The 25,499-nt window shown below is 39.0% G+C and overlaps 1 protein-coding gene across 1 annotated transcript in view; it reads right to left on the minus strand.

Moving 5' to 3' along the window:
• The window catches only part of KIF13B (kinesin family member 13B), a 199,515-nt gene that overhangs the window by 73,431 nt on the left and 100,585 nt on the right, over positions 1 to 25,499 (minus strand). The window contains exons 14-21 of the mRNA XM_044225037.1: positions 18,383 to 18,513; positions 14,013 to 14,099; positions 12,077 to 12,267; positions 11,147 to 11,357; positions 10,071 to 10,233; positions 6,436 to 6,582; positions 5,063 to 5,212; positions 4,641 to 4,769 (exon numbers count right to left, since the gene is read on the minus strand). Of these exons, the coding sequence (XP_044080972.1) occupies positions 4,641 to 4,769; positions 5,063 to 5,212; positions 6,436 to 6,582; positions 10,071 to 10,233; positions 11,147 to 11,357; positions 12,077 to 12,267; positions 14,013 to 14,099; positions 18,383 to 18,513 (1,209 nt within the window). The remainder of the gene's footprint in view (positions 1 to 4,640; positions 4,770 to 5,062; positions 5,213 to 6,435; positions 6,583 to 10,070; positions 10,234 to 11,146; positions 11,358 to 12,076; positions 12,268 to 14,012; positions 14,100 to 18,382; positions 18,514 to 25,499) is intronic.

Here is a 25,499-nt window from a genome sequence, read left to right on the forward strand (position 1 = left end):
ACCATCTCTGTACCAATTCTTACGGAGGGCCTTCTCCATGCAGATTTAGGGGAGATGAATCAAAGGAAATGTGCCCTGGACTGCAGGAGTATAAGGTTTTGTGATAACAACACGTAATTAGAAATACATGTCTAATCAGACCCAAATGTGCCAGGAATAAATGCCCATAATGGATTTTAAAGCAGTCAAAAATTCTAAATATTGCTTTTGGCAGGTAGTGTCAGCTTGATTTTTAAGCTCCAATTTTTGTGGTAAGTTGTGACATTTCAAAACTCCCAACTATGAAGGAAACTAAACTCTAAAATTAATGAACCAAAACTAAATTGACTTTATAATTGATTATGGGCTGACTTTCATATGACTGACCATTGATCATTTATTATGTTCTTCACTTGATCACTTCCTGCACATTGCATAATATGCTGTGCCTCCAGGAAATAAATTTATCAAAAAATAAAATTGAATATGTGACCAAAGTTGATGACAGTTCAGCAAATACAATCACAAATACAATCGTCTTAACATTTCAGGAAGCATTAATAATAACATAGACTATCAGGCAAATCAGATGACTATTTTCTTCTATACCAGGTAAATAATGGGTAAGCAATGGTTGAGAACTCCTATTTTTACTCATTTTTCCCAACAACGGCAACAACAGTTTGAAACATTTAGACAGCAATTCCATAACAGGCTACAAAAAACAGACTGACTAATGCATTTTATTCATCTAAACCCAACAGAGAATTCAGTGTTCGGAAATTAATTTTTTGTTCATTCTAAAAACCATCACTTAAAAAAAAAATTAAAAAAAAATAAAAACCATCACTTTTTCATTAAGTGTTTAAAATTTTTTATTATATTCTTCAAGGTGAGACAACATGATATTTGATAAGATTACAAGATTTCAGGGCGCCTGGGTGTCTCAGTGCATTAAGCCTCTGCCTTCGGATTGGGTCATGATCTCAGGATCGTGGGATCGAGCCCCACATCAGGCTCTCTGCTCAGGGGAGCCTGCTTCCCTTCCTCTCTCTCTGCCTGCCTCTCTGCCTACTTGTGATCTCTGTCAAATAAATAAATAAAATAAATAAATAAATAAATAAATAAAGTCTTTAAAAAAAAATTACAAGATTTCTGTAGAATATAGATCTAAATAAAACTCTGCCATATATTAGTTCCTGTATTTGAGCAGATTAAATCCTTAGTTTTCTTAGGCTGAGACTTCTCCTACGTGAAACAGGATAGCTACCTAATGATACTGGAGTGAGAACAGACCATATCAATGGAATAAAATGAATGAAAACACATCAAAGCATTGAGTGGACAGATGTTGGAAACATACTTCCTTATGATTAAATTCCATCTGAAAGCCAGTATTTTTTCTAAGAAATCAATCTCAATTTTAAGGTTGAAATAAATTATAAGATTTCATATGCTGATCTATATCCTAAAGGCAACTTACCAGGAATAAGATTGCCAGGAATGAAGAATATCAGGAATGAGACTATCCTGATATCCAGAATACAGTTTTTGTTTGTTTTTTTAAGTTTCTGCATACACAAATCAAAATCACCACAAGGTGTCAGAATACCACAGACTTTGACTTGCCACTGCTCACTATAAAGCTCAGGAATGTCAGAAGACATGCTACTTAGGGTTTTTAAACATACTCATTTAATTTAATGTAATTTAAAATATCAACATGTTAGTATGTGCATACTTATTTTCATCATAGAAAAATAGAGCCAGACTGCTTTTATAAGCTGATGTTACTTATCACCTATTATTGTTACGTGTCCCAGACTGATCTTATTTTTTCCACCTATATTGTGTTTACTATCATACAGTCTGTCTTCCTTCTTCAACACAAAAGACTATTACATGCTTAGAATACGGTCTCTAAAAACCACTTCCCACTGAAAGGAACCAGGTTCTTTAGAGAGATGGCTGATTCCAGGCTAGGATAGGAAACGTCTAGGATGAGACTAGAATATTCCTCATACCAGAAAGCAAGAAAGCTAGCCTATATAGTTTATGACAGTTAGGGTTGTGTCAAAAGGACTCCAGAGGGGAGCCCACAGGTCAAAGATGGGATCATGTGAGCTTTGAGATAGGTAATAAATACACAGATCAAAACACATCAAATATACTTACACCAAAGAGTTTATAACGAGTTTAGTTTAGTTTGGACTAAAAACAAAATAAAATCTCACTAGTCACTTTTGTATATTAGTAGGAGACAATTATTTTGAAAATGATGGGTTTTTTTTTAAAAAAAAAAGGAGAAAAAAATGGAGCATTTACCCTGCCCTTCCTCTACAAAATTGTATCTCTAAGGTGCAAATAGTTGCTGAAATAGGATGACTCTTTCTAGAAAAGAATTCTAGGTAATGAATGAGGAGCGACAGGGTTATAATATCATTCTTTTCTAACTTCTCATTAAATATCTAGGTATAATCATCAATGACTGCTAACATCCCTCAAAGGACACCAGATGATGTCTTCTGATGTCTTCTGATGGCAGAGCATACCACTACCTATAAAATGTCCTTGCTACCCATTCCCCTTATACCTTCGTATCTAACTACCAATGTACAGCAAACACATCTTAATACATTAAATAATACCAATCAGCCAAATCCAGATTATGAGAAAATACAAGACAACAACCCAGTATCTACAATAAATAAACTGTACAGTATGAGAGAAAGAGAATGAGAGAGAAGAAGAAAGCAAGTGCAAGTGTCGGTGCCTAAAGATTAGGATAGATGCCAGAGACACTGCAAACAAGACAATCAAGGAACTTGACTTGAGTATCTCATATTAAGGAAGTACTCATTTTTAGTTATGATATAATGTGTTTTTTTTTAAGTACTCTTCTTTTAGAAATACATACTTAACTACTATAGATGAAATGCCATGTCTGGAATAGCTTCAAAATCACCCAGGGCAAGGGGACAGCACAGAGAGGCTTAGGCAGATGAATGAAGTAAGACTGATGGTGAGTTGATGCTGAGGTAGAGGTTTCTCACTACTTTTGTATATGTTTGCTATATTCCACTAAAACAGTGTCAAGATATTTTAACTTTGTTTTTTCTTTAAAAAACAAAACAAAACAAAACCAAAAAAAGTTTATGTTACCCAGGATATTCTACTTTTTTTCAGTGGTGACTTTCCCAAGTGAGACAGTATCCTTGTACTGATGTTAACTTTTATATAGCTGCGTTTACTAATCTGTCACCTTTGAAATGGGCCATTATGGAGTCATCGAGCCTATGTCTCAACCTTTGGTAACCGTATAATTTCAGAAAAAATGTTCTAAAAACAAGAATAACACCATCAAAGATTAACCTTTTAGTGAACTAAGAATTCTCCCCCCTACATTCTGAAGCATCTTAAACATCTGAGGCCTTCTTAATACATGCAAAGACCCACGGAAAGAAGCCCATCTCTAAACAGCTAAGGCTTCCCCATAGCTTTCAGCAAATGCCTCACTTTCTCCTCAGTATCAACTCCAATTCTAGAAATACTTACTGAGATACAGGACTGGACCGAGGATGGATTATGAAATTAGAATTAAGTTTAGGCTTCTTTCACTGCATCTTTGAACGGTCTTCTTCTCACTTGTACACTGTTCCTATAACCCTTGAGGATTCCTCTTCCTCAAAAATCATTTAACTGGTTCCTCCAGTGATTCTCAACGGATGGTACGCTGGCCTAGCTAGGGTGTGTTTGGAAATGTATGAGGGGGTATTTTTCAGTGTCATAATGAGTGACACAGGCAGCACTATCTACACCAATTGAGTAAGAGTTTAGGAATGTAATTACGTACTTAAAATCTACCTACCAATTATCCATAAGAAAAGCACAGCACCCTATGGAGAAAGAGTTTTACATAACATGCTCTCCTTCAAGTTCACTCTGAGTCATGTTTCCAGAAACATCCCCAAACATCTCTTGTCTACCTCTCTCAGAGCACCTGGGTCACACAATATTGGAGTCTTCTGTTCACTTGTGTGTCCCTCTACACACTCACAAAAAATACACAGGTCGCTCCTTAAGAGAAGAAATCCTGTCTCATTCATCTTTATATTTCCAGTATGACGTCTAATAGATAACGTGCAACAGTATGCACGAATGGCATACCTGGGAAGGACAGAAAGAGCAGGGTTTGAGACATATGCAAAGGCACATGGATGAAGAGGAACAAAACACATGAGAGAAAACAGTGTGAAGAATGATTACAGTAGGAGCTTAGGAACAGGATCAAGGCTAGGATAAATCATGAGCATCAGTAGAAGTCAAGAGGTCCAACAGGAGGAGGAAACTTACATGAAAAAAGTGTGCTTCTCTAGAGAGAAGTTCAGATAAACAGAAATCCATGTAACTTTGGAGCAGAATGTTCCAGAAGAAAGAGGTGACTTATCCAAGGCTTCACGGAGGAAGACAGTGGAAGTACCTAGCTAACTGGTAAATCAATATATATGATGAAATATGGTTTCTGGAATACCAACACAAAAGGTTTATTTAGAGACAGACATTTCAAAGTTCGAAAAAGAACACAGTATTTATTGTCTAAATAGCCACAATCCTCAAAATCAGCTGCACTGACACTACTTCTAAATGAAACTGGGACTTACCATGCACACAAGTCTATTCTCCTGGATTTCCTTATCACAGGAGAGGTCTAAGATGTCATCACCTCCAGCAATTCTTTCCCCAATGTCACCACTGATTCGCATCACCTCGACATGCAGCCGACCTGCCACCTGGAACAACAGAAAAGCAGGTAATGTTTCCAGATTTTGTTTTTTCTTCTGTTTAGAGTCAAATGGTTGGGTTACTGGTAATTGAGAACTTAGAAGCCTAGGTTCTACCAGTTACTTTCCCTCAAAGTTTTTGGAATAATTCCCATCAAGCAGATGGAAACACAAGTATTAATAATACACATAAACAGCTCTTGTCATTATTAATGAAAAAGAGTCACAACAATATACTGTCACCACCCCACTGTTTCTTAAATTTTTCTCTGAGGGACACAAGACATGAAGAGAAAACGAACCTCTCCTTTCTGGTTGACAATTGGAACAGCATATTGTAACTTCACGTCATAGAAGAGGGACTCGAGGAAAACATTCGCCACCCCAATGAGACTGTGATTTTCCTGCTCATCATAGAATGGATCAGCACGCTTGAAATAAGACCGTATGACCTTTAAAGAGATTTGGAACATCACAATTTCAGAAATCACTTAAAATGAATTAATTCAACCTACTACCACTTATTGATGCCTCTCATAAAGTCATGAAATTTAGCTTAAGCACAGCACTGGATTAAACAGACTTTCTCTTCCTCTCTCCCATTAGAATGGTGGTCAGCCTCTTTCACCCATGACAGTCATCATGGTGACTACATGGTGGATACAATAATGTATCATGACGTTTCTCTTCTCCTTTATGTGGAAATCTTGCCATGAAAATAGAGAAAAACCAATGACTAGAAAAAGGAGTCAAGTGCACAAAAGTACTCTTCAGTTTTCATTCATGTTTATTGCACTCGTTCCTGCCAAATGATAAGATGCAGGGCTCCTAATGCAAGTTGACCCCCTTCCACGAGAGTGGTATGCTTTTTTGTAATTTATTGATGTTTTATTTCTGGGCTGAAATACAAGAGGAGTACAGAAGAAAGAAGGAAAAAAATTTAAGAAAAAATGTCATCTAACTACAAAAAGTCAATCTTATTGATGATAATCTGGACAAATAAATTTTTTTTAAAAACAAGAGCTAAAAAAATAAAAATAAAAAATAAGAGGCTAAGTAAACAACTCTATGTGGAAGCAACACAAGCAGTATTTAAAAACTGTAAAAATATACATAACATGTATTTCTGTTTTAAAATATGCACAAGTACATGGCTGACCTAAATGGGAAAACCTGCAACTTGAGGAGAAAGTTCCAGAGTACAGCTCTTTAATACCCACTGTAGGATCAAAACTCCTTCCAAATGTGCTCTTAGTAGTATAAATATTAAGATACCACTGATGTTCTATTAAAAAAAGAGATACTGCAGGTTTCTATTTGTGAGGTTAAATGTGTAGGGAAATGGGAAGAGAGATAATAAGGCCTGGTCTTTGTCCTAAGTAAATTTACAGTCCAGTACAGAAGCAGACAAATGTGACACCAACAGAGGTCAGAATGGAATGTAGAAGAGTCTACTAGAAATTCAGAGAATGCAAAAGAGAAGAAGAAGAAAGAAGATGCCAGAAAAATAGGTTATTAAGATTCTTGATTAGCCAATTTAGAGGATTAAAATTATTCTGGAAATGGGATTACTATTTTAGCAGAATGAACAATTCTTCCCTAAAAATGGGTAAGCTCCTTCCTGCTTGGTTTCTTCTATGATGACCAGTTTGGTCATTTTTCTCAGATAACTTACCGGGGTATCTTCTTCGCACTCCTTCCACTCCTGATAAAGGTCTCTCATATCCAGCAACCTGTTGTCCAGTTTTTCTAAAGACCAAATCTGTTTTCCTTTTCCTTTTCTTCTCACCTGGATTGCAGGTTCACTAAGAAGAGAGCCTCGCTGTAAAACAGTAAGAGTGACCATGTGAAACACAAAGATATCCACCTGGAAGCCAACCCTGAACATTCTATACCCACCAGCCAAATGTCATCAACCAAAACGGAATTGCTATCCTTCTCTATTCAGTTCACTGCAAAACTTCTCAGGAACCTTTTAAGCTTAATAAAATGCCATTATATTCAGCTGTGATCAAAATTTAAATTTAAGTATATAAGTTAGATGTAATTTAAAAAGTAAATTTATATAGTAAATTATTTATATAGGTTATTCCTATAGTAAATGGGATATAAATTTAAATTTAAAACCCAAAAGATTAAATCATGTTTAATGGGAAATCAAAAAGGTTTTATTCAAGCCATCATCTGACCAGACAGTCTATGGGTGGAAAAAGAGTCATAAGCATTGAATGACAAGGGAAAGTCTCCTGGGATGGACAGCTAGGAAATGATCTTTTACCCTTTAATAGTTTGAATTTTAAAAAATTTTTTAATGGGTAGTATCTTAATATGGTACAAAACAGAAAATGTTTAAAAGAGCAAACTGTAAATGGTAAATGGAGGCAACAAATTATATCAATCTGTAAATACACATACTTTAGATACAAAATTTAAAAAAAAACAGTATGGGTTGCCTGGGTGTCTCAGTTGGTTAAGCAGCTGCCTTTGCCTCAAGTCATGATCCCATAGTCCTGGGATCGAGTCCTGCATCGGGCTCCCTTCTCAGTGGGGTAGCCTGATTCTCACTGTTCCTGTCCTCTCTCACTATCTCTGTCTTGCTCTCTCCAATAAATAAAAACAGTATGAACTAAAGATGCTGGTCACACAACACTGAATGGACAAAATGCCACCGAATGGTTCGCTTTTTCTTTCTTTTTTTTTTTTAAAAAGAGGAGGAGGGAGGGACAGACAGAGAGAGAGAATCTTAAGCAGGCTCCATTCTCAGTGCCCAGCACAGAGCGGGGCTCAATCTCACAATGACCAAAATCAAGAGTTGGACTCTTAACCAACTGAACCACCCAGGTACCCCTGAACTATTCACTTCAAAATGGTTAATTTTATGTTATGTGAATTTCCCCAGGAAAAACCCTAGAATTTAATGAAGTTTTTCCAGCTTGTAAAAGCAAGGTGGGTTTTTTGCTTTTTGGGTTTTTTTTTTAAGATTTTATTTATTTTAAAGACAGAGAGAGAGAACACAAGTGGGAGGGTCAGAGGAAGAGGGACAGAGAAAATCTCAAGCAGACTCCACACTGAGCTCAGGGCCTGACATGAGGCTTGAACTCAAGATCCTGAGATCATGACCTGAGCTGAAACCAAGAGTTGGATGCCCAACCAACTGTGCCATCCAGGCACCCCAAAGCAATGTGTTTTTAATATGGAAACAGTTTTTAAACTTTTAAAACCACAAGAAGAAAGTAAAAATACCCCATGTGTAGAGACGTATCTATCAGTTATCTAATCAGTTTAGATTTATTGGATAATTATCAACTGTTTGAACCAGTCTACTCAGAACTTCAGGGAACTGTTAAATACACCAACACTGCTTTACCATCTTGCCTGTAATCATTTCAAAGAAAGAGAATGCACATAATGAAACAAAGATTCTGAAATCTGAAGCTCAAAAATTGCCATTCTCTCTACTCTAAAGACCCTTCTACCTTCTACCCAGCCTGCTAGGGAATAAATACAAAAAAGCTCATCAGGGATCCACACGAAGTGGTACTGCAGGTGGAGAATACTAGAACAGGGAGGAAACGGCAGCCAGCGATATCCTGCAGCATCAAGACTTGGCCCTCCAGCAACTATAACAAGAACTGGAAAAAAGAAAAAAAAGAAATTTCTGTCTCTTACCAAAATCACGAGAGAGAGAGAGGAGCACAAAGCCAGGAGTTAGACCAGAACAAAGAACAGAGTTCACAGCAGGGGCAAGACATGAACTGAAATGAACCCTTCCGGTACCAAAAACAAAAGGTCATCTTGGATAAATGAGAAAGATCCAGCCTGAGTTAAAAAGGACTCTCTCCTTAAGAAATACTTCCTTGTCCAGCTCCTCTCTCTGGGTGAAATCGGAAAATACTAATCTATTAAATCAATAATAGCATAGATTAGTAGCCGTTAACATGTTTACAATGGCTGCATTGATTCCAGCGATAGGCATCATCTCTAACAGCCATGCAAATAGTCCCGTGAACACACTGTCAGGTGTGTAGGAGAGACAGAAGCCCAAAATGACTTGTGTCACTTCTGGGTACTGATTTGGCTGCCCAGAAGCAAGCAAGGTTGCGCTTTCCAACAAAGCCTGAGCCAGGATACGCAGAAAAGGGCTACAGACAGTCATGCTTCAAGGGGATAAAATGGTTATGTTTCCGTTTTTCCAACTCAGACACTACAGAATGGAAGAGACCTTGCTCTGCTCAGTCGTCTAGAAAACTAAGCCATATACCTTCTGCCTATGATTGGCTTTCCCCTACCGCTTTTTGTCTGATTCCCAGTGTACCCATGGTTTGCCCTACAAATACCAATAAGCAACATAAAGTTCTAAGTTCAAATCACACACAGAATATGTATCAAAAGGCAAGTTTCCATAAAGCAATGAGTGCATCACGTTTACGATAACTGTATTACTCAAAACATTAAGCAACCTATTTGCCAAATATCTACTCTATGAAAACACTGACCCTGAGGCTATGATGCCAAAAGAAAAAGAAAGTGGTCCTTGCTACCAAATCAGAATAGAAAACCCAAACATTCATTAAAGCTTTGCTGTATCAAATACTGTGGGAGAAACAAAATATTTATCTGAATATAAAATTTATTTGCTTAAAATATTTTTACTTATCCCTCAAAATATTTATCTGAATATAAAACTCTATATACCATCAAAGTTATGTATGAATATGATTGAGAATTAGAAAAGGGCCTAAATAACAAAAACAACTGGATGGCAAGGATAGACAATTTTGATGGGGCTTTCCCCCTACATTTTATTAAGTGATTACACTATACCAAGAGAAAAAAAAAAGATTTGTGATCATGAATACACACAAGAAACAACTACTAAACAGTTTTGCAAAACAATCTATTAGCAACTGAAAATGACATGTAAATATCAACTAAACACGGAACTTAAAGGAGGAGGGTTGTAGGATGGCACAGGAATGAAGGGGAAAACCCACTTTCTGAAGACTCATCAGGAAAGACTTCCCAGAAATCACAGAAACAGACTGATGAAAGGGAGCTGAATGGAATAAATCGGTGGGGTGTGGTAGGAGGAGGTGGAGAGGATATTCTAGTGGACAAAGGACACTCTGCACAAAGGCAAAGAATTAAAAGCAAGTGAATTCTACCTGAGAGAGGAGAACAAGTACAAAAGGATGAAGACTGCAGAAAGGGTAGGTGGGGATGAGGACACACCCACTGGTATTTAACACTGGTGAAACAGCAGTTTTCTGCAGTGGTTGTGTCTGTCTCTTCCATTACCGGCAACCTCACCTTCCTGTTGGCATCCAGGCTGGAGGCTGGAATCTGCAGGGTCACTTTATACTCTGTTCTTTTATCCAACTCCTCTGCAATGTAACTAGCTTCTCTCACCAACAGATTGGCTTTCACAATTTGTTCCCTCAGCCTCATCAGGCTGTTATTCAGTGTTGCTTCTCTTAAAAAAAAAAAAAAAAAAAAAGGGCGGTGGAGGGAGGAGATAACCATCAAGCAGCACATGGGAATATCATGTAGGACACAATATGTTAATGCCAAACTGCGAACCAAGCTTTACAAGTGCCTTGTGCACACAGGAAATGTATGACTGACACCGACCCATGCACGCACTTGTATCTGGGCTACGCTGTAAGTACTGGCACACACTCATGTAACAAGCTGGCCGCTGATTAGGACAGTGCTTCGAAAACTTGACTGTGTATACAGATCACCCAAGGATCTTGAAAACTGAAATAGCTTGACTCAGTAGGTCTGGGGTGGGGCCTGACAGGCCACACTTCTATCAGTCTCCACCTGACAGGGATGCTGCCTGTCTGCAGACCAAACTTGGAATAGCAAGAGGTTAGTTAAGTACAGTCTGTAACCATGGATGAGACATTTTAGTGCAACGCTAATTAGCCCGTATAGAGTTCAAGCTTGCAATCTGCATCTCATTAGCACCATGCTTTACCCACCTGAGCTAATCAGTCCAGATAACCACCTCTCTTTTTTTTTCCTTTTATTTAAAAAGATCTACCCAAGCTTCACAACCTAAAGTATGATACAATGATAAAGTATAACTTCTAAGTACAAATACTTATTTATTCAAATCCAAAAGCCATACAAACTAAAATGGGACAGCACCTAACATGGACAACTTTAAATAAATCAATATAAATGGATGATTCCTGTTTTTTCTCAAAAATGAAAAAAAAAGACCATACAAATGGTTCTGAAGCTGTAAGAGTCTCTCTTAATATAATTCTGTAATTCTTTATCAAATAATGTCTAGATGTCTCCACACCATCTTATGTAGGTGAGTTAAAGGGTTGAGCCTATGCTATGCACACGTACTAAAGGCCCCATGAGCCTACCTCTCTTCAGCCCACTGTCTCAATCGCTGCTGAGCACTGGGTGAATGGAAAGAAAACCGGTCCCCACTACGACAGTTCTGTTTCTCAGGAGACAGCCTTCTTCGTAGCTGCTCCAATTCATGTTCATACATAAGCCTCTGGCGCTCCAATGCAGATCGTTTTTCTTCTTCATGCTGTTGTTCTAGGCTGTTCAATATGGACTGCATTGGATCTAAACAAGGTTTTTTTTTAAAAAAGGTAAATAATCAAAGAAAGGTCACAGTACAACACAATAGATTTCCCATGTGGTTCTATATTGCTATGCTGTTTGTCATCCTAACTAGTAAATGAATATTTCTTTTTTTTAAAGATTTTGTTTATTTATTTGACAGAGAGAGAGAGAGAGAGAGATCACAAGGAGGCAGAGAGGCAGGCAGAGAGAGAGGAAGAAGCAGGCCCCTTGCTAAGCAGAGAGCCTCTGTGGGGCTCAATCCCAGGACCCTGAGATCATGACCTAGGCTGAAGGCAGAGGCTTAACCCACTGAGCCACCCAGGCACCCCTAAATGAAGATTCTTGAAGATAGTGTAGACTAAACTTGGTTGTCCTTAGTCCCTGCTACTCATCATATCATCTCTTCTGTCAGATACATGCCGAACTGTCTTCCACACAGGAAAAGCAGGTCTACTGTATGTTCTACATGTAAGCTGAGAGTGACGGTGGCAGTCAAATTTCAAACCTGAGAAATTCTATCAGTGAGAACAAAGTGTGCAGCAATTTGTACTCAAGGCTGAAAGAATGAAAGGCTTTTATAAATGTAATAAATTAAAAGAATATAGAGAATAACATAAAGATTTCCTTTTTTGTTAACATTTAAAAGGCCTCAGTCACAAACATTTTTAACTTTTCATCGACTTTAGAAAGATTCTAAAATGCCCAGCAGATCTGCTTACCATTATTCCCCAGAGCCTTCATGGTAACCTCCATTTGCGCATATTCATAATTGAAGTTGATTTCACTGGACACCTCACTGGAGGAGTCTCCGTCTATATCCAGCTGCTCAGAACTGGTATCATTCTTCATGGACGTGTCGTGTTCCTCATCCTCTCTATCTGCTTTCTTTTTCTTTTTAGGCAAATTCAGTCTTGTGGGGTGGGGAGAATATTATTTTAAAAATAAAGATACGCATTTATTCCATCCATTAAACACTAGCATTTGCTAGATGCCAAGGGGTACCATCTAAGTATAAGGCAATTACTGTACTCAGGAATTTTATCTTCTGGTAGTAGAAATAAACACACACTCAAGCACAAATAGTTACAACAGACCATGCGACTTGGGGCCACATGACTGTGATAGGCTAGGTATTAAAGAGAAGCTGAGGACCACTAGAATAACAACAGAAAAGATGTCACAGTAGGAAGTCATTTGAGCCAAGCTTTAAAAGTAGGATCAGCATGAGAAGAGATGTGGAAATGGAAACTCTCACAGTCTCTGAAGAAATTATGAATGAAAAAACATAGAGGCACACAAAATTTGCATAGCAGAAGTTATGGGAGTTAATGCTGTAAAGATCAATGTATCTCAAACTTGGAAGGCTTTGAAAACCAATCCAAGTAGTTTACACCTGACTTAGTCTGGGAAGGAGAAAAATGAAAAATATTTTCCAGATACTCTGTGGAAAATTCTTTTTCCAGTAATCAAAGTATCGACTGGCCTACAAGCAAAGGATCTCCATTAACTATAAGAAAAGTCAGTCTGATGTCCCAAGCATGGTGACCAGTGACAGGAAGAGAACAAACCAGGTCTGTAATTCTGTACAACCTCAGCCTGCCCTTCCCTAGCAACCCAACACCAGTTTTCTAGGGAAAACAATGTGTGCAGTTCCAGCACTGCCACTTTCTCAGCCTCCCTTGTAGTTAAGGGGCAAATTCTACCAAACAAGACAAAAATGGAAGTTGCTGGGGGCTCTGGGAAGACTTCTGCTTTCTCTGATCAAGCAGATAGGGCTTAAGTACCACCACCCTACTCCCTCATTTTCTTCTTATGTGCCTGGATGCTGCTTTGATACCTAGAGTGGTGTAGCCGTCTTTAGACCACAGGGACATGCTAAGACAAAGAGACAGTGACAAGCCTTCTGCTCTGACAGTTTTGAGAGGTTTAGCCAACGCCAACAACCATCCACCTTTGGATTTCTTACTTGGTCAGTGAAATAAATTGTTTAAGCCACTGTAGTCAAGTCTGCCATTACCTGCAGTCGAAAACATTCCTAAATGAAATACAAACTTTATTTTATGACTACGGGAACTAAAACTACTCTTTTCCAATAACACATAAACAAATAAAAAGATAAGCACATCAGAAAAAAAAAATTAATGAATTCTTACACCAGATGGCAAAACAATCATCTTGCACTGGGAAATAAAATGGAAAAAAAATAAGTAAGCAAACTCCTTATTTTTTCTGAGGGTATTTTTTTTTTTAAGATTTTTATTTATTTATTTGTCAGACTGAGAGAGAGAGAGATTGAGCAAGCTAGCACAAGCGCACAAGCAGGCAGAGGCAGAGAGAAGCAGGCTCCCTGCCAAGGAAGGAGCCCAATGCGGGACTTGATCCCAGAACCCTGGGACTTGATCCCAGAACCCTGAGCTGAAGGCAGTGGCTCAACAGACTGAGCCACCCAGGCGTCCCTCTGACGGTATTGTTTGTATGTCTCTCAGGTTCAAAGCATATAGTGAACAACCATTAATAGTCAGTAAATATATATGTACAAAACAATGTATACTTTTTATGGAGTTAAGTTTACCTTAACATTCTTACCATACATTCTTCTGTTTCAGAGTATAATCTTCAATAATCTCTCTTTAAGAGCCATGAATAATGTCATACCTGAAGAAGTGGTTGTTTCCCCAGAGAATCCTGTCCCCATGGTGGAGTTGTATAGGACTAGATACAGAAGAGCCATTTACAAATGTTCTGTAGGGAGAAGAGGTTAAACAAGCAAACAATGATTATCTTATTTTCTCCTTTAATTACCCAATACTATAGAGATCTAGTTACTAGGAAAAAAGAAATAATCAATTCCCCAAAATAATCAATTCTCCTGCCCTCAGTGAATTTCACTATTTGTATTTACTTCTCTGCTGAGAAATGCTTACAGTACTAAGTATAATAAATTACTATCTTCTATTTTTCACAATTCTGAATTTGTTATATAGCATATTAAGGAGCAAATATGGAGCCATTATAGTCAATAAGAAAAAGCTGGGAGCAATGTACATTACAACTCAAATAAGTATGTCCAATGTACATGAATAATAAGAGCCAAGCAACCAACTAGACTCTAGAAATAGAAAAAATGAGACCTGTGCTAAATTCTTCTGTAACTTCCTAGAGCACAGAAAAACATTCATATCCTATCAATATATAAAAGATTTATAGGGTCCACTTGACTCCTTATCTTTTTTTTTAAGATTTTATTTATTTATTTGACAGAGAGATCACAAGTAGGCAGAGAGGCAGAAAGAAAGAGAGGAGCAAGCAGGCTCCCTGCTGAGCAGAGACACACACACACACACACACACACACACCCCTTCCCCCCCAACCCACCGAGATCATGACCTGAGCGGAAGGCAGAGACTTAACCCACTGAGCCACTCAGGCACCCCACTGACTGCTTACCTTGACAATGGAGTTCAACAGAGGGGTGGATAGAAGGATATAAAGGGAAAAATTTGCAGGTGCAGGAAAAAAACAAAACTTACGCATACCATTGTAAGACTGATATTCCTGGAATACCAGTTTCATCAAGCCTCTTTCCTCCTGAAGGACTCATTTGCTTAGATAAGGGATAAAGGTCAAGTTCTTTATCTTGACCCTTAAGGCCCTACAAAACGAAGACCTGTTTACCTCTCTCTTTCTCTTCCCCCTCAAGCAAATTCTCAACTCCAGCCAAAAAAAAAAAAGTTTAGGTTCTGTCCACTAAACATGATTAATTTAATTGACTCTTCTTTCAAAACCAGGTTTATACCAGTCCTGCAACCTAGAACAGCGTTCCCATTCCTCCCCATCCCCCTACCAAGTTCTATGCAGCTTTCAAAGCCCAGCTGGTTTCTGCTTCCTCTGTAAAAGCTGCTCATCACTCCAGCCTATTGTGTCTTAGTTTCTGTACTATCCTAAAGCATTTAACTGGCTTTATATTGTTAGTTACTTTTTATATATATGCATATACACAAAATCCTACTCTGGCTATCCGGATTTCACTTACCATGTAGGTTTTTAAACACTATAAGTAACTGGTCCTCCTATAGTCTGATTGATTATTCAAAGCATGAACTCAAAAATTTTAACAAGAGGGAACCTACTAAAATTAGCAGATTTCAGCTTTTATGACACAAATCCCTTAAATATAATGAGGAGTTCAATTAAAGAGAAACATATAGAGGCTAATTTTTAAAACCTACAGCCATTAAGCCATAATTAATAAATAAAAGCATGGTTATAATAAGAGTTTTCAAAGTGTGGTCTCTGTGGGGTCCCCAAGATCAAAGCTATTTTTATAATAATGCTAACCTGCCCTTTTTACCATGTTGACATTTATACCGGCAATGAGTAAAACTGCTGTTTTAGCACAAACCAAGGCAATGGCACCAAACATGACTAGTAGTCACTGAACCACTCATGCCATGCACTCAGAATTGTTGAAAAAGGTTTCCTTTGAGGATGTCCTTGATGAAGCAATAAAAATTACTACTTTTTAAAAATTCTGACCCTAAAAAAAAAAAAAAAAAAATTCTGACCCTTCACAACTTTTTAAACATTTCAGGTTGACAAAACGAGAAGTACATAAAAAAGCACTGTGTTCACTGACACCAGAGTATGCCGATTGTCCTGAGCAAAAGACATATATAAAGTGGTATCTAGGGCAGCCATTTTCCTGCAAATGGACAAAGCAAGGAAATGCCAACTGTGAATTTCAAGTGAGAATTGGAAGTTTGGAAACTTGTGTCAATGTCCTCCACTCAGAAACCATTAGGAGCATTCCCGTAGCTGAACAAGCTGAGCTGATTATTCATGCACAGGGAGAAGATACAGTCGCCGGAAGCATGGGATGTCTCAGTACCAGTGTGCTCGGAAGGACTGTTGCAGGATTTGGGCTTTAGCCAGACGAGTTGGCAAAGGGTCTGAGAGAAGGGTGCTCTATACATGTTGGATGCATTCAGAAGGCAGAGTACTTTTATGATTGGGCATTCTATAAAAATCTTATTTATAGAGGGTAGACTAGAATGAAGATTATAATAAAGTTGTGACCGATAAGGAAGTAATCACTCACCTCAGCCAAGAGAAAGTATTTGGTATTTGGTGTGTGACAGAGTGACCTTGGTTTTTGTCTGTGCTGAAACAAAATTATTATGTGGCCTGCTTTGTCATATTTTATCACAGCTTCAGAGTAACCTTGCCTGAGGTTGTTATTCTGTAAGACTACTTAATAAGAGAATAGCATGCCCAGGCTGGAAGTACTGGGCCTAGCTCCTGCTGTTCTTTCCTCTTCCTCATTTGTATCCTTCACTGTGAGTTGGATAGTTTCCCAATATTTAAAGACTTTTTGGATAAGTTAGTAATAATATTTTTTGAAGATTTATTTATTTTTAAGAATTTTATTTATTTGAAAAAGAGAAAGAGAGCAAGTGCACTCAGCGGGGGAGGGAGAGAGAATCTGAAGCAGACGCCATGCAGACCCGATACAGGGCTCCCACGACTGTGAGCTCATGATCAGAGCCGAAACCAACAGTTGGACACTTAACCGACTAAACCACCCAGGTGCCCCATGACTTATTTATTTTTAGAAAGAGAAATAGAGAGAGAAAGAGCACACGTAGAGGAGTAGGGGGAAGGGCAGAGGGAAAGGAAAAGAAAGAATCTCCAGCACACTGCCCACTAAGTGTGGGCCCAACTTGGGGCTCAGTCTCACAACCCTGAGATCATGACCTGAGACCATGACCTGAGTTGAAACGAAGAGTTGGATGCTCAACCAACTGTACCACTCAGACACCCCAAGATTAGTAATGATGTTAATGATTATTCAGTATCATATAATGAAATGAATCAACATTTGAAGAATCACTCTAAGTCAATTAACAGTTGTAGACCATTATATAACAGGGCAGTAACAGCTTCACAGCTCAAGGAAGCAAAGTGAGAAACATTTAATTTACATAATATTATATCTTTTCATTCATTACTTATCGCGTGCTTATATACTATATTATAATATATATTTTATAATACATACTTATATTCTATTACATACTAAGGAGAGAGAACCAAAAAAGAAAGGCCCCTGTCCTCAATGAGCTCACAGTCTACTGGGATAATAAAGGTTAACAGCCCACAAGAACACAGTGTGATAGGGTGCTCGGGTGGCTAAGTTGGTTAAGTATCCGACTCTTGATTCCAGCTCAGGTCTTGATCTCGGGGTCATGAAGTTAAGCCCCACATTAGGGTCCACACTGGACATGGAGACTACTTAAAAAATAAAGTTTTTTAGAAACAATATTAAGTCTTAACATAAGAGGAAGCATAAGGTGTACAAGGAATATATACTAGGGGCCCTTCATGTAAACCAAACAGGGAATTCCCCCAAAGTTGACAATGGGAGAGCTTAGTCTTGAAGGTCAAATACAAGTCAGTTGCCCAAAAGAACAAAAGACACAGGAATAGGAGACAAATAAGAGGGATGTAAGGGATTTTATACAAAAAATAGTAGAAAGCTTGGGGTGGCTCAGTTGGTTAAGTGTCCGCCTTTGGCTTGGGTCATGATCCTGGAGTCATGAGATCGAGCCCCACATCAGGCTCCCTGCTTAGTGACGAGCCTGCTTCTCCCTCGCTCCCCTTCCTGCTGCTCCCCCTACTTGTTCTCTCTCTGTGTCAAATAAATAAATAAAATCTTCAAAAAAAATTAGTCAAAAGCCATCTGGCTGTATGGTAAGTGACCCAGGAAAAAGATTAGAGTGTTGGCATAGTTCCATCAAGATTTGATGAGGGTCTTATTTAAACAAGGCCACAGTAGTGAGTATAGAGAGGAGAGATGGGTTTAAGAGCTATGAAAATGTTCAATGTAAAGGTCTTGGTAACTAACTGGATAGCTTCATTAAGTGAACTTAAAACCAAAGGCCAAACATGCTTATAACACCCACAACTAGTGTACTTTCTTCCTCTTAAAAATTATCGTGACATTGACACTAATTAAAGTACATTACCTGGTATTCTTCTGAGGAGTCAGCATGACCTGGCCTTCTGCTGTGATGTCTATAATACAATGTTCAGGAAGAATCCCCATGCCACATAGCTGGATATCTTGGGAATTTGCTGAGCCTATCAATGTGTGTTCCTAGAAAAGAATCAAACTCACTGATTAATACTGTATTCTTACATGTATAAAAACTGAAATCCTCTCCTCTTACGTTGATCCATTACATTAGCTAAAAGGTTCTTTAAAGCAAATGGAATGGGGTAGGGGGAATTTCCGACTTTCTCTGAAATATAACCTATAAGGTATATTTCCTTGTAAGGAATAATGCACTAAGTTGAGTTATACCTTTCAAAACTAAAACTACAGTTTCATACTAATGTCTGTATTACATATTTTCCATTGCAATCTTGATCCCAAATTTATACTACTCTCAGAGCATGAGGCATGAGTCAATAATGCACCAAAAATGCTGGTCTGAAAACCACTTACTTAAGTTGTACATCACTAACCCGGTCTCAATCAAGATGATCAACTACAAAGATAAAAAGCTATTCAAATCTAAGGAGTTTGAAAAGATTAAAATTACTTTATGAATCCCATGGTCTCCCTAATCCTCAAAGAAGATATGATGGCTGTGTTGTTCCTACTGTAGAGCCACAATTACTCAATTCTTGAAGCCCAGTCACCAGCCTTGCTGTTTTGGCTGGCAACTGAGAAACGGATATAAAAATCAAGCTCCCTCTTATGCACTTCAACACTTAAGGACTGTACATACTGAAACACTGATAACACTGGGATGTGTCCCTAAGCCACCTTCTCCTTTCATACACCTAGATCTGCAGTCAGACACAAAATATGCTAGGCTTTGCAAGCCATATGCAACCACTCAACTCTGCCTAGTAGTGTGAAGATGGTCAGACAACACACAAATAACAAGTACGGCTACTTTCCAGTAAAACTTTATTTATGAACACTGAAATCTGAACTGGCTATAATTTTCACATGTCTGAAATACTACGATTCTTCTAATTTTTTTAACCATTTAAAAAATGTAAAAACCATTCTTAGCTCCCAGGCCACAGAGAAGCAGGCAGGGAATTAGATCTGGTCGGTGGAAGGCTAACCTCTGATCATGATGACTTCATCCAGTTGCATGGGTATTAAATACTGTTGAAACAGGGAAACTAAAAGTACCCCACTGAAAAACTGTTATTTTTGCTCCTTTCCTGCCTCTACTCTTGCAAGGGCTTACAACCCCCCCATACCTCCCCCCACATACCTACAGAACAAATAATGTATGTTCTCCTTGTAAAGGTCAAGGAGTTAATGACTTCTTTGGAGTCTACCAGCACAATAAATACCATCTAAGGAGTGACCAAGACCACTGACTCACCAAGATCTCTGGCTCCAGGGCATAAGTGGCTTCCGGAGGACACCTAAACACTCCTCTCTGTTACTGGATGCCTGATAAGACACAATCCTCAATAAAAACCCCAGGCCCCAAGCAAAGAGGACATTCTCCTTTGCGTTCTAAGTTTCACAGGTGCTTCGTCTGTATCTGCACTCTCTTTAGGTCTTCGGTAAACTCTGCTCTCTTCCTCTAGGCTTCCATTTGATTTCTGTCCTGTGTGAAGGCAAGGACCTTCTTGGCTGGCCCTGCACGACCCCCTCTGGGCCCTCAGACCCCTCTTGAAGGCTACAGTCTTTATATAAATTAAATCACCAGCCAGAAGCTAGACTTCAGTTCCATTATTTTCCTGCCTCTATTACCACTATTCTAGTCTTACTAACCACTATTTCTTGCCTACTTGGATGCTTAAAGACATTTTTTTAAGGTTTTACTTTTATTTGTGTATGTATGTGTGCATGTATTTACTTACTTATCTATGTATGTATGTATGTAAGCCAGTGCACGCACTCCCAAGCTGAGGGAGGAGTGGGGGGGGGGGGGCAGAGGGGAAAGGAATTTCAGGCAGATTCTCCCCTGAGCCCAGAGCCTGATAACCGGCTCCATCTCAGGACTCTGAGATCATGATCTGAGCCGAAACCAAGGGTCACACTTTTAATTGACTGAGTCACCCAGCTGCCCTGCTTAAAGCCATTTCAAAGCATCTAAATGTCATTCTAAATGACATCTGAGTGTCTAGAGACATTTCAAAGTGAAAAGCCCAAAGCAGAACTTTTGTTCCCCAACCCCACCCAATGAATCTAGTCCCTTCCAGGACAGTGGTTACTGCCACCACCCAGTTAGTCCGATAAAAAGCTTAGATGCTATGGAGTCCTTTCCTTCCCTTACCAGCCTACCCCTGGGCCCAAGTCAGTCTGAACATCCCTATAGACTGTCCCTCCAAAACATATCCGTAATTGGCTTATTTCCCCCCATCTATCACACCCTGCTCTACTGCAGGGATACACCTCCTGCTATTTCCTCCACTTTTAACCTAACCGCCCCCCAACCCCATCCACTACCAGCACATAGGCAGATCATGTGATCTCCCTATTTAAAGCCCTCTAATGGTTTCCATGAATTCCAAATTCTTATCCAGGCTTACAAAAAACACTCAGAGGTACTCCTGGGTGGTTCTGTTGGTTGGGCGACTATCTTGGGCTCAGGTCATGGTCCCAGAGACCCCGGATCGAGTCCTGTATCAGGCTCCCATCTCCACGGAAAGTCTGCTTCTCCCTCTGACCTTCTCCCCTCTTATGCTCGCTCGCTCGCTCTCTCTCTCTCTCAAATAAAATCTTTTCGGGGAAAAAAAAAAAGAAAACACCCAGAGACGTGGCCCTGCCCATCTCTCCTATTCTAGCTCCTGCCACTCCCCCTTCTCTTGGAGCAAGACAAGGCCACAGTAGCCTTTTATCAGTGCTTTGAGCACACAGGCAGTTTCCTTGGTCCGAAATGTTTCCCCCTGACCTTGATATTGGTAGTTTCTTATCATTTCTATCTCACCTTTAAAGGGCACATTCTCAGAGAGATAAATCCCGAACTGATCATCAGAATTAACCACCCCATTACTCTCCTATTTCAATTCCTTACTTAGCACTGACTGTTGGGGCTCAGTATCTACCTACGCCGCTAGCTTGGAAAAAAGCAGAGAACAGTTTGACCCACTCCCCACTGTAATCCAATCACTTAACACAGATGTGGCACAATTAGGCATTAGATAAATTCAAAAGAAAAATAAATGAACAATCACTTCCTTCAGACTCAAAGGAAGACGATTCTCTCCCTCCTTTGCTGGTAACTCTTCTAATTATGTTGTGGGTCCCAGTGCTTCCCATCTCTTCTGGGACCTCAATCTCATAAAAAGGGCCCCTCTCCACTAGTATTTTCATTTCCCCTCTTCTGGGGGTTTCTTCACTCAACTATACTGCAGTGGTGTTTCTAAGGCAACATGGAGCTGGGATGGAGCTGTCCTATGGTATCCTATCCAATCCCCAAGGAGTATACATAATACAGAGGACATGCCACATAAACCTTTACTTCCCACTACTGGGTGAGGCTTCCCAGCCAATCCCCAGACTTTTCTAATCTGGAGAACAAGACTTAACTGTGTAGAAACTGTAAGTAACGCTTTATGATGTTCAGTAGCAGGCCTGAGGAATCTATCTCATGCCTGTCTCCATTACAGCACTTTGGTTCTTCCCACCCTGTCTTTACAAAACCAATCCCATGGTGGAGAGAAGTTCCAAAAGGAGGGAAAAAGTATCTGGCGGACTCGCTGGAGGAGCACGTGACTCTGTATCTAAGGGTTTTGAGTTCAAGCCCATATTGGGTGTAAAGACTACTTAAAAATAATAAAATCTTAAAACAAAGTCTACAGAGAAAAAGGGCCCAAGACCACCTAAAAAAAGAAGGAAAAATCCCCCAGAACACTTGGCTTAGGCCATTTCCATGTATAATCTCTTTTCTCCTCCTGTCAGAAATTCTAGAAAGAGTCCTAACAGTGACTTTGGTAGAAGTGGAGGTAAGCCCTGAGCTATATATTCCAGGTTGGAGTTTGAGCGTATCTCCAGCTGTACACAGGTTCAGGCCCCCATCTGTGCCCTTGCTCTTGTTCTCTTTGCCTGAAATGCTTCTTCTTTCCTTCATCTAAATGAGAGTGTCTTAAATACCCAGGTCTAGCTTCATCTTCTACTTGAAAGTTTCACCATTAAGTGACACCTACTTCTCCCTTCTCTGAACCCTGATTATATTCAGAGTGGGTACCACATTTTACTACCTGTGGCACAAATGGTTTTTTCCCTTTATTTAGACAACAACCATTACAGGAGTCCTGCATCTTTGCCAACAAAGAGCACAGCATATGATACATGGCAAACACTAAGTATCTGGTCATAGACTGAATTAAAAATTACTGGAGATAAGATATAAACACAAGCATATAAAGGTCTAATCCAAATTCTAGAAGGAAAACCTCACTTTTTCGACAAATATTACACTGAACATGTATTAAAAGATGGGCACTGAATGGCTAGAGATAAAAGAAAGACAAAGTCCCAATTCTGGTGCTTACAATCTCAGAGACAACTTAAATCTATCATTTGAGGTTATAATCTATTCTGATTTGGATGATGATTGGCTGGAATCTAAAACATTGAGCCCTAAAAGCTCAATCTGCCAAAGCCTTACTGTTTGATGTTTAAACAAGTTGGACAATAAGCTTTTTGATAAATTCCTCCTATTTTGCTCTAAGCAATGCAATAAAAATACTCATGAGGAAAAAAATAAACATCATAGGTTGGTGCAGAGGTTTATCTAATAAGTAAGTGCTATGAAAGTACAAGGTAATCAAAATAAGATAAAGTTAATCAGTGGTAGCTTTTCCGTCTCAATGTGATACATGCCTTTTTTTTTTTTTTTTTTAAAGACTGTCTATTTTAGAGAAAGAGAGTGCATGCAGGGGGCGGTGGGCGGGGGGGCGGGCAGAGGGAGAGAAAAGGTCTCAAGCAGACTCTGCCTCAAGCATGGAGCCCAACAGAGGCCACAGGGCTTGAATCCATGTTCCCAAGATCATGACCTGAGCTGAAACCAATAGCTGGATGCCCAACCAACCGCGCTGCCTAGGCACCCCTGAATATAATGATTCTTAAAGTATACTAGTTTTCAGGAAAACTTTAACAAATATAAAATACTAGATTTTAAAATCTCAGAAACAGCCAAAGGCTAGAAATGGCTTTTTAATCTTTCTTCATCCATTTAAATTTAATTTCACTGGAGATGATTAGTTAACTATTCTATGAATTACAGTACCTTGCTTCCTTTATATATCAACTATTTGTAGCTTTTTTAAGAATCTCCCTTTCATCCACTAAATCCTAAAGGAGAAAGCGAAAGAGACAGAGAAGGAAGGGGATATGAAAATGAGGGAGGAGAGAAAGGAAGATGAAGAGAGACAGGAATTGTCCACTAGTGACGTATTTCACAGGCAAGCTTTTCCGAGCCTACAAGAAGGAAAAGCAGCATATTAGTAAAGCCTATGAGGTTCTTCTGACTTATCAGCATCCTCAGATAATTTCTGAAGGAAAAGGTAAGTGAGTATTAGGGGCACTAAGAAGAAAAATACTTGTTACTCCTCACATATCTAAATAATCAAAATTCCTTAATAAGTCATTCTGGCTTAACAGAACCAAGACTCCGAAGACAACTGTTCTAGAATTGAGGTGGAAAAGGCAGAAAGGCACCTGCCCATCTTTTATGAATTCAAGCCCTAAACCATAGGGGTCCAACAGCTGCCGACCCAAGAACTCCTAATGTGCCCTAACTATCTTACTCATCTTGGGCTCCTTGAAACCTAACCTGCAGCTCCAGAAACACTGTCTGGCTGGTGCCTCGGCCATTCTGAACCCCTCAGTCAGCGACTGAATACTAGGCAAGATACCAACAGATGGTTTACTTTCAATGATATGAGCAACATGTCTTTTCAAGCTGCTGCTGAATCACTTATCAAGGTATGAATCCTTACTGAGTATGTCTATGTAAAATCTGCCCCCTTCAATCCTTCAGAATCAGCCTTGTTTTCCAGGCCCTTAATAGCTGACTTGTGAAGAGTAGGTCCAGAACTGCATGAGCAAAAAAAACTCCTGAAAGATTTGGTGGATAATTCCAAGGCATGCTGAGAATCAATCATACTATGATACCATTTCTGTAATGTAAAAATATGTAGCACTCTAAATCCAAAGACATACATATAGGAATAGATCTAGAGAATAGTGATAAAACTATTAAATACTAACCGAGGCCATCTCTACATGTTGGGATTTGGGCACGGATCCCCCCTTTTTTTCTAATAAGTGTTTATAAAACTCTTCAGAAAACAAAGCGTATAACTAGCATCATGTTTTTAAGGTGGGGGAAGCAATTCTTCCCTCTAGAAGCTTCCCCACTAGAAGCTTGGCTGTTACTGGGTAGAAGTCTCCAAGACCATCTCAGAATCACAAGCGATCCTTGCTTTACCTGAGAACACAGAGTTGTAAAAATAACTTTTTGCAAGGAGATCTTAATAATCAATGGGGAAAACCACAATTATATGACCTTTTTTAAAAAAAAAAAGATTTTATTTATTTATTGACAGAGAGAGAAAGATCACAAGTAGGCAGAGAGACAGGTAGAGGGAGAGGTGGAAGCAGGCTCCCTGCTTAGCAGAGAACCTGATGCAGGTTCCCCGGACCCTGAGATCATGACCTGAGCCAAATGCAGAGGCTTAATCAACTGAGCCACCCAGGTGCTCCTATTCTGTGACTTTCTTAAATGTCTGTAAAAACATTAAGAATTCTCTTACTGCTACAATATATAAGGAAATGAAAAAACAGTAAAACTATTTAGTTTACTATAATTTAGAATATTAGATACATTGAAATTTTAAAAATTTTCTTTGTGAAAAACTTATCAAGAGTAGTTTGAACACTGCTTGCCTTCTTCTTCTCTGTATAGGTATATAACTTACAATATGGAGTGAGCATGTTTTCTGTTCCTTGGCAAACTGTGATACTCCTTTCTAAGCATCTACCATTTTAACCTCTGTGTCCAGATGCTACAAAATACTTCCAACGGCTCCTTCAATGGGAAGTGTTCTCTGGTGTCACTCCCTTTGGGACATCTTCATCCTTCTTGTCACACTTTC

Source organism: Neovison vison, chromosome 11, assembly GCF_020171115.1.
Source record: "Neovison vison isolate M4711 chromosome 11, ASM_NN_V1, whole genome shotgun sequence".
NCBI classification, from domain to species: Eukaryota; Metazoa; Chordata; class Mammalia; order Carnivora; family Mustelidae; genus Neogale; species Neogale vison.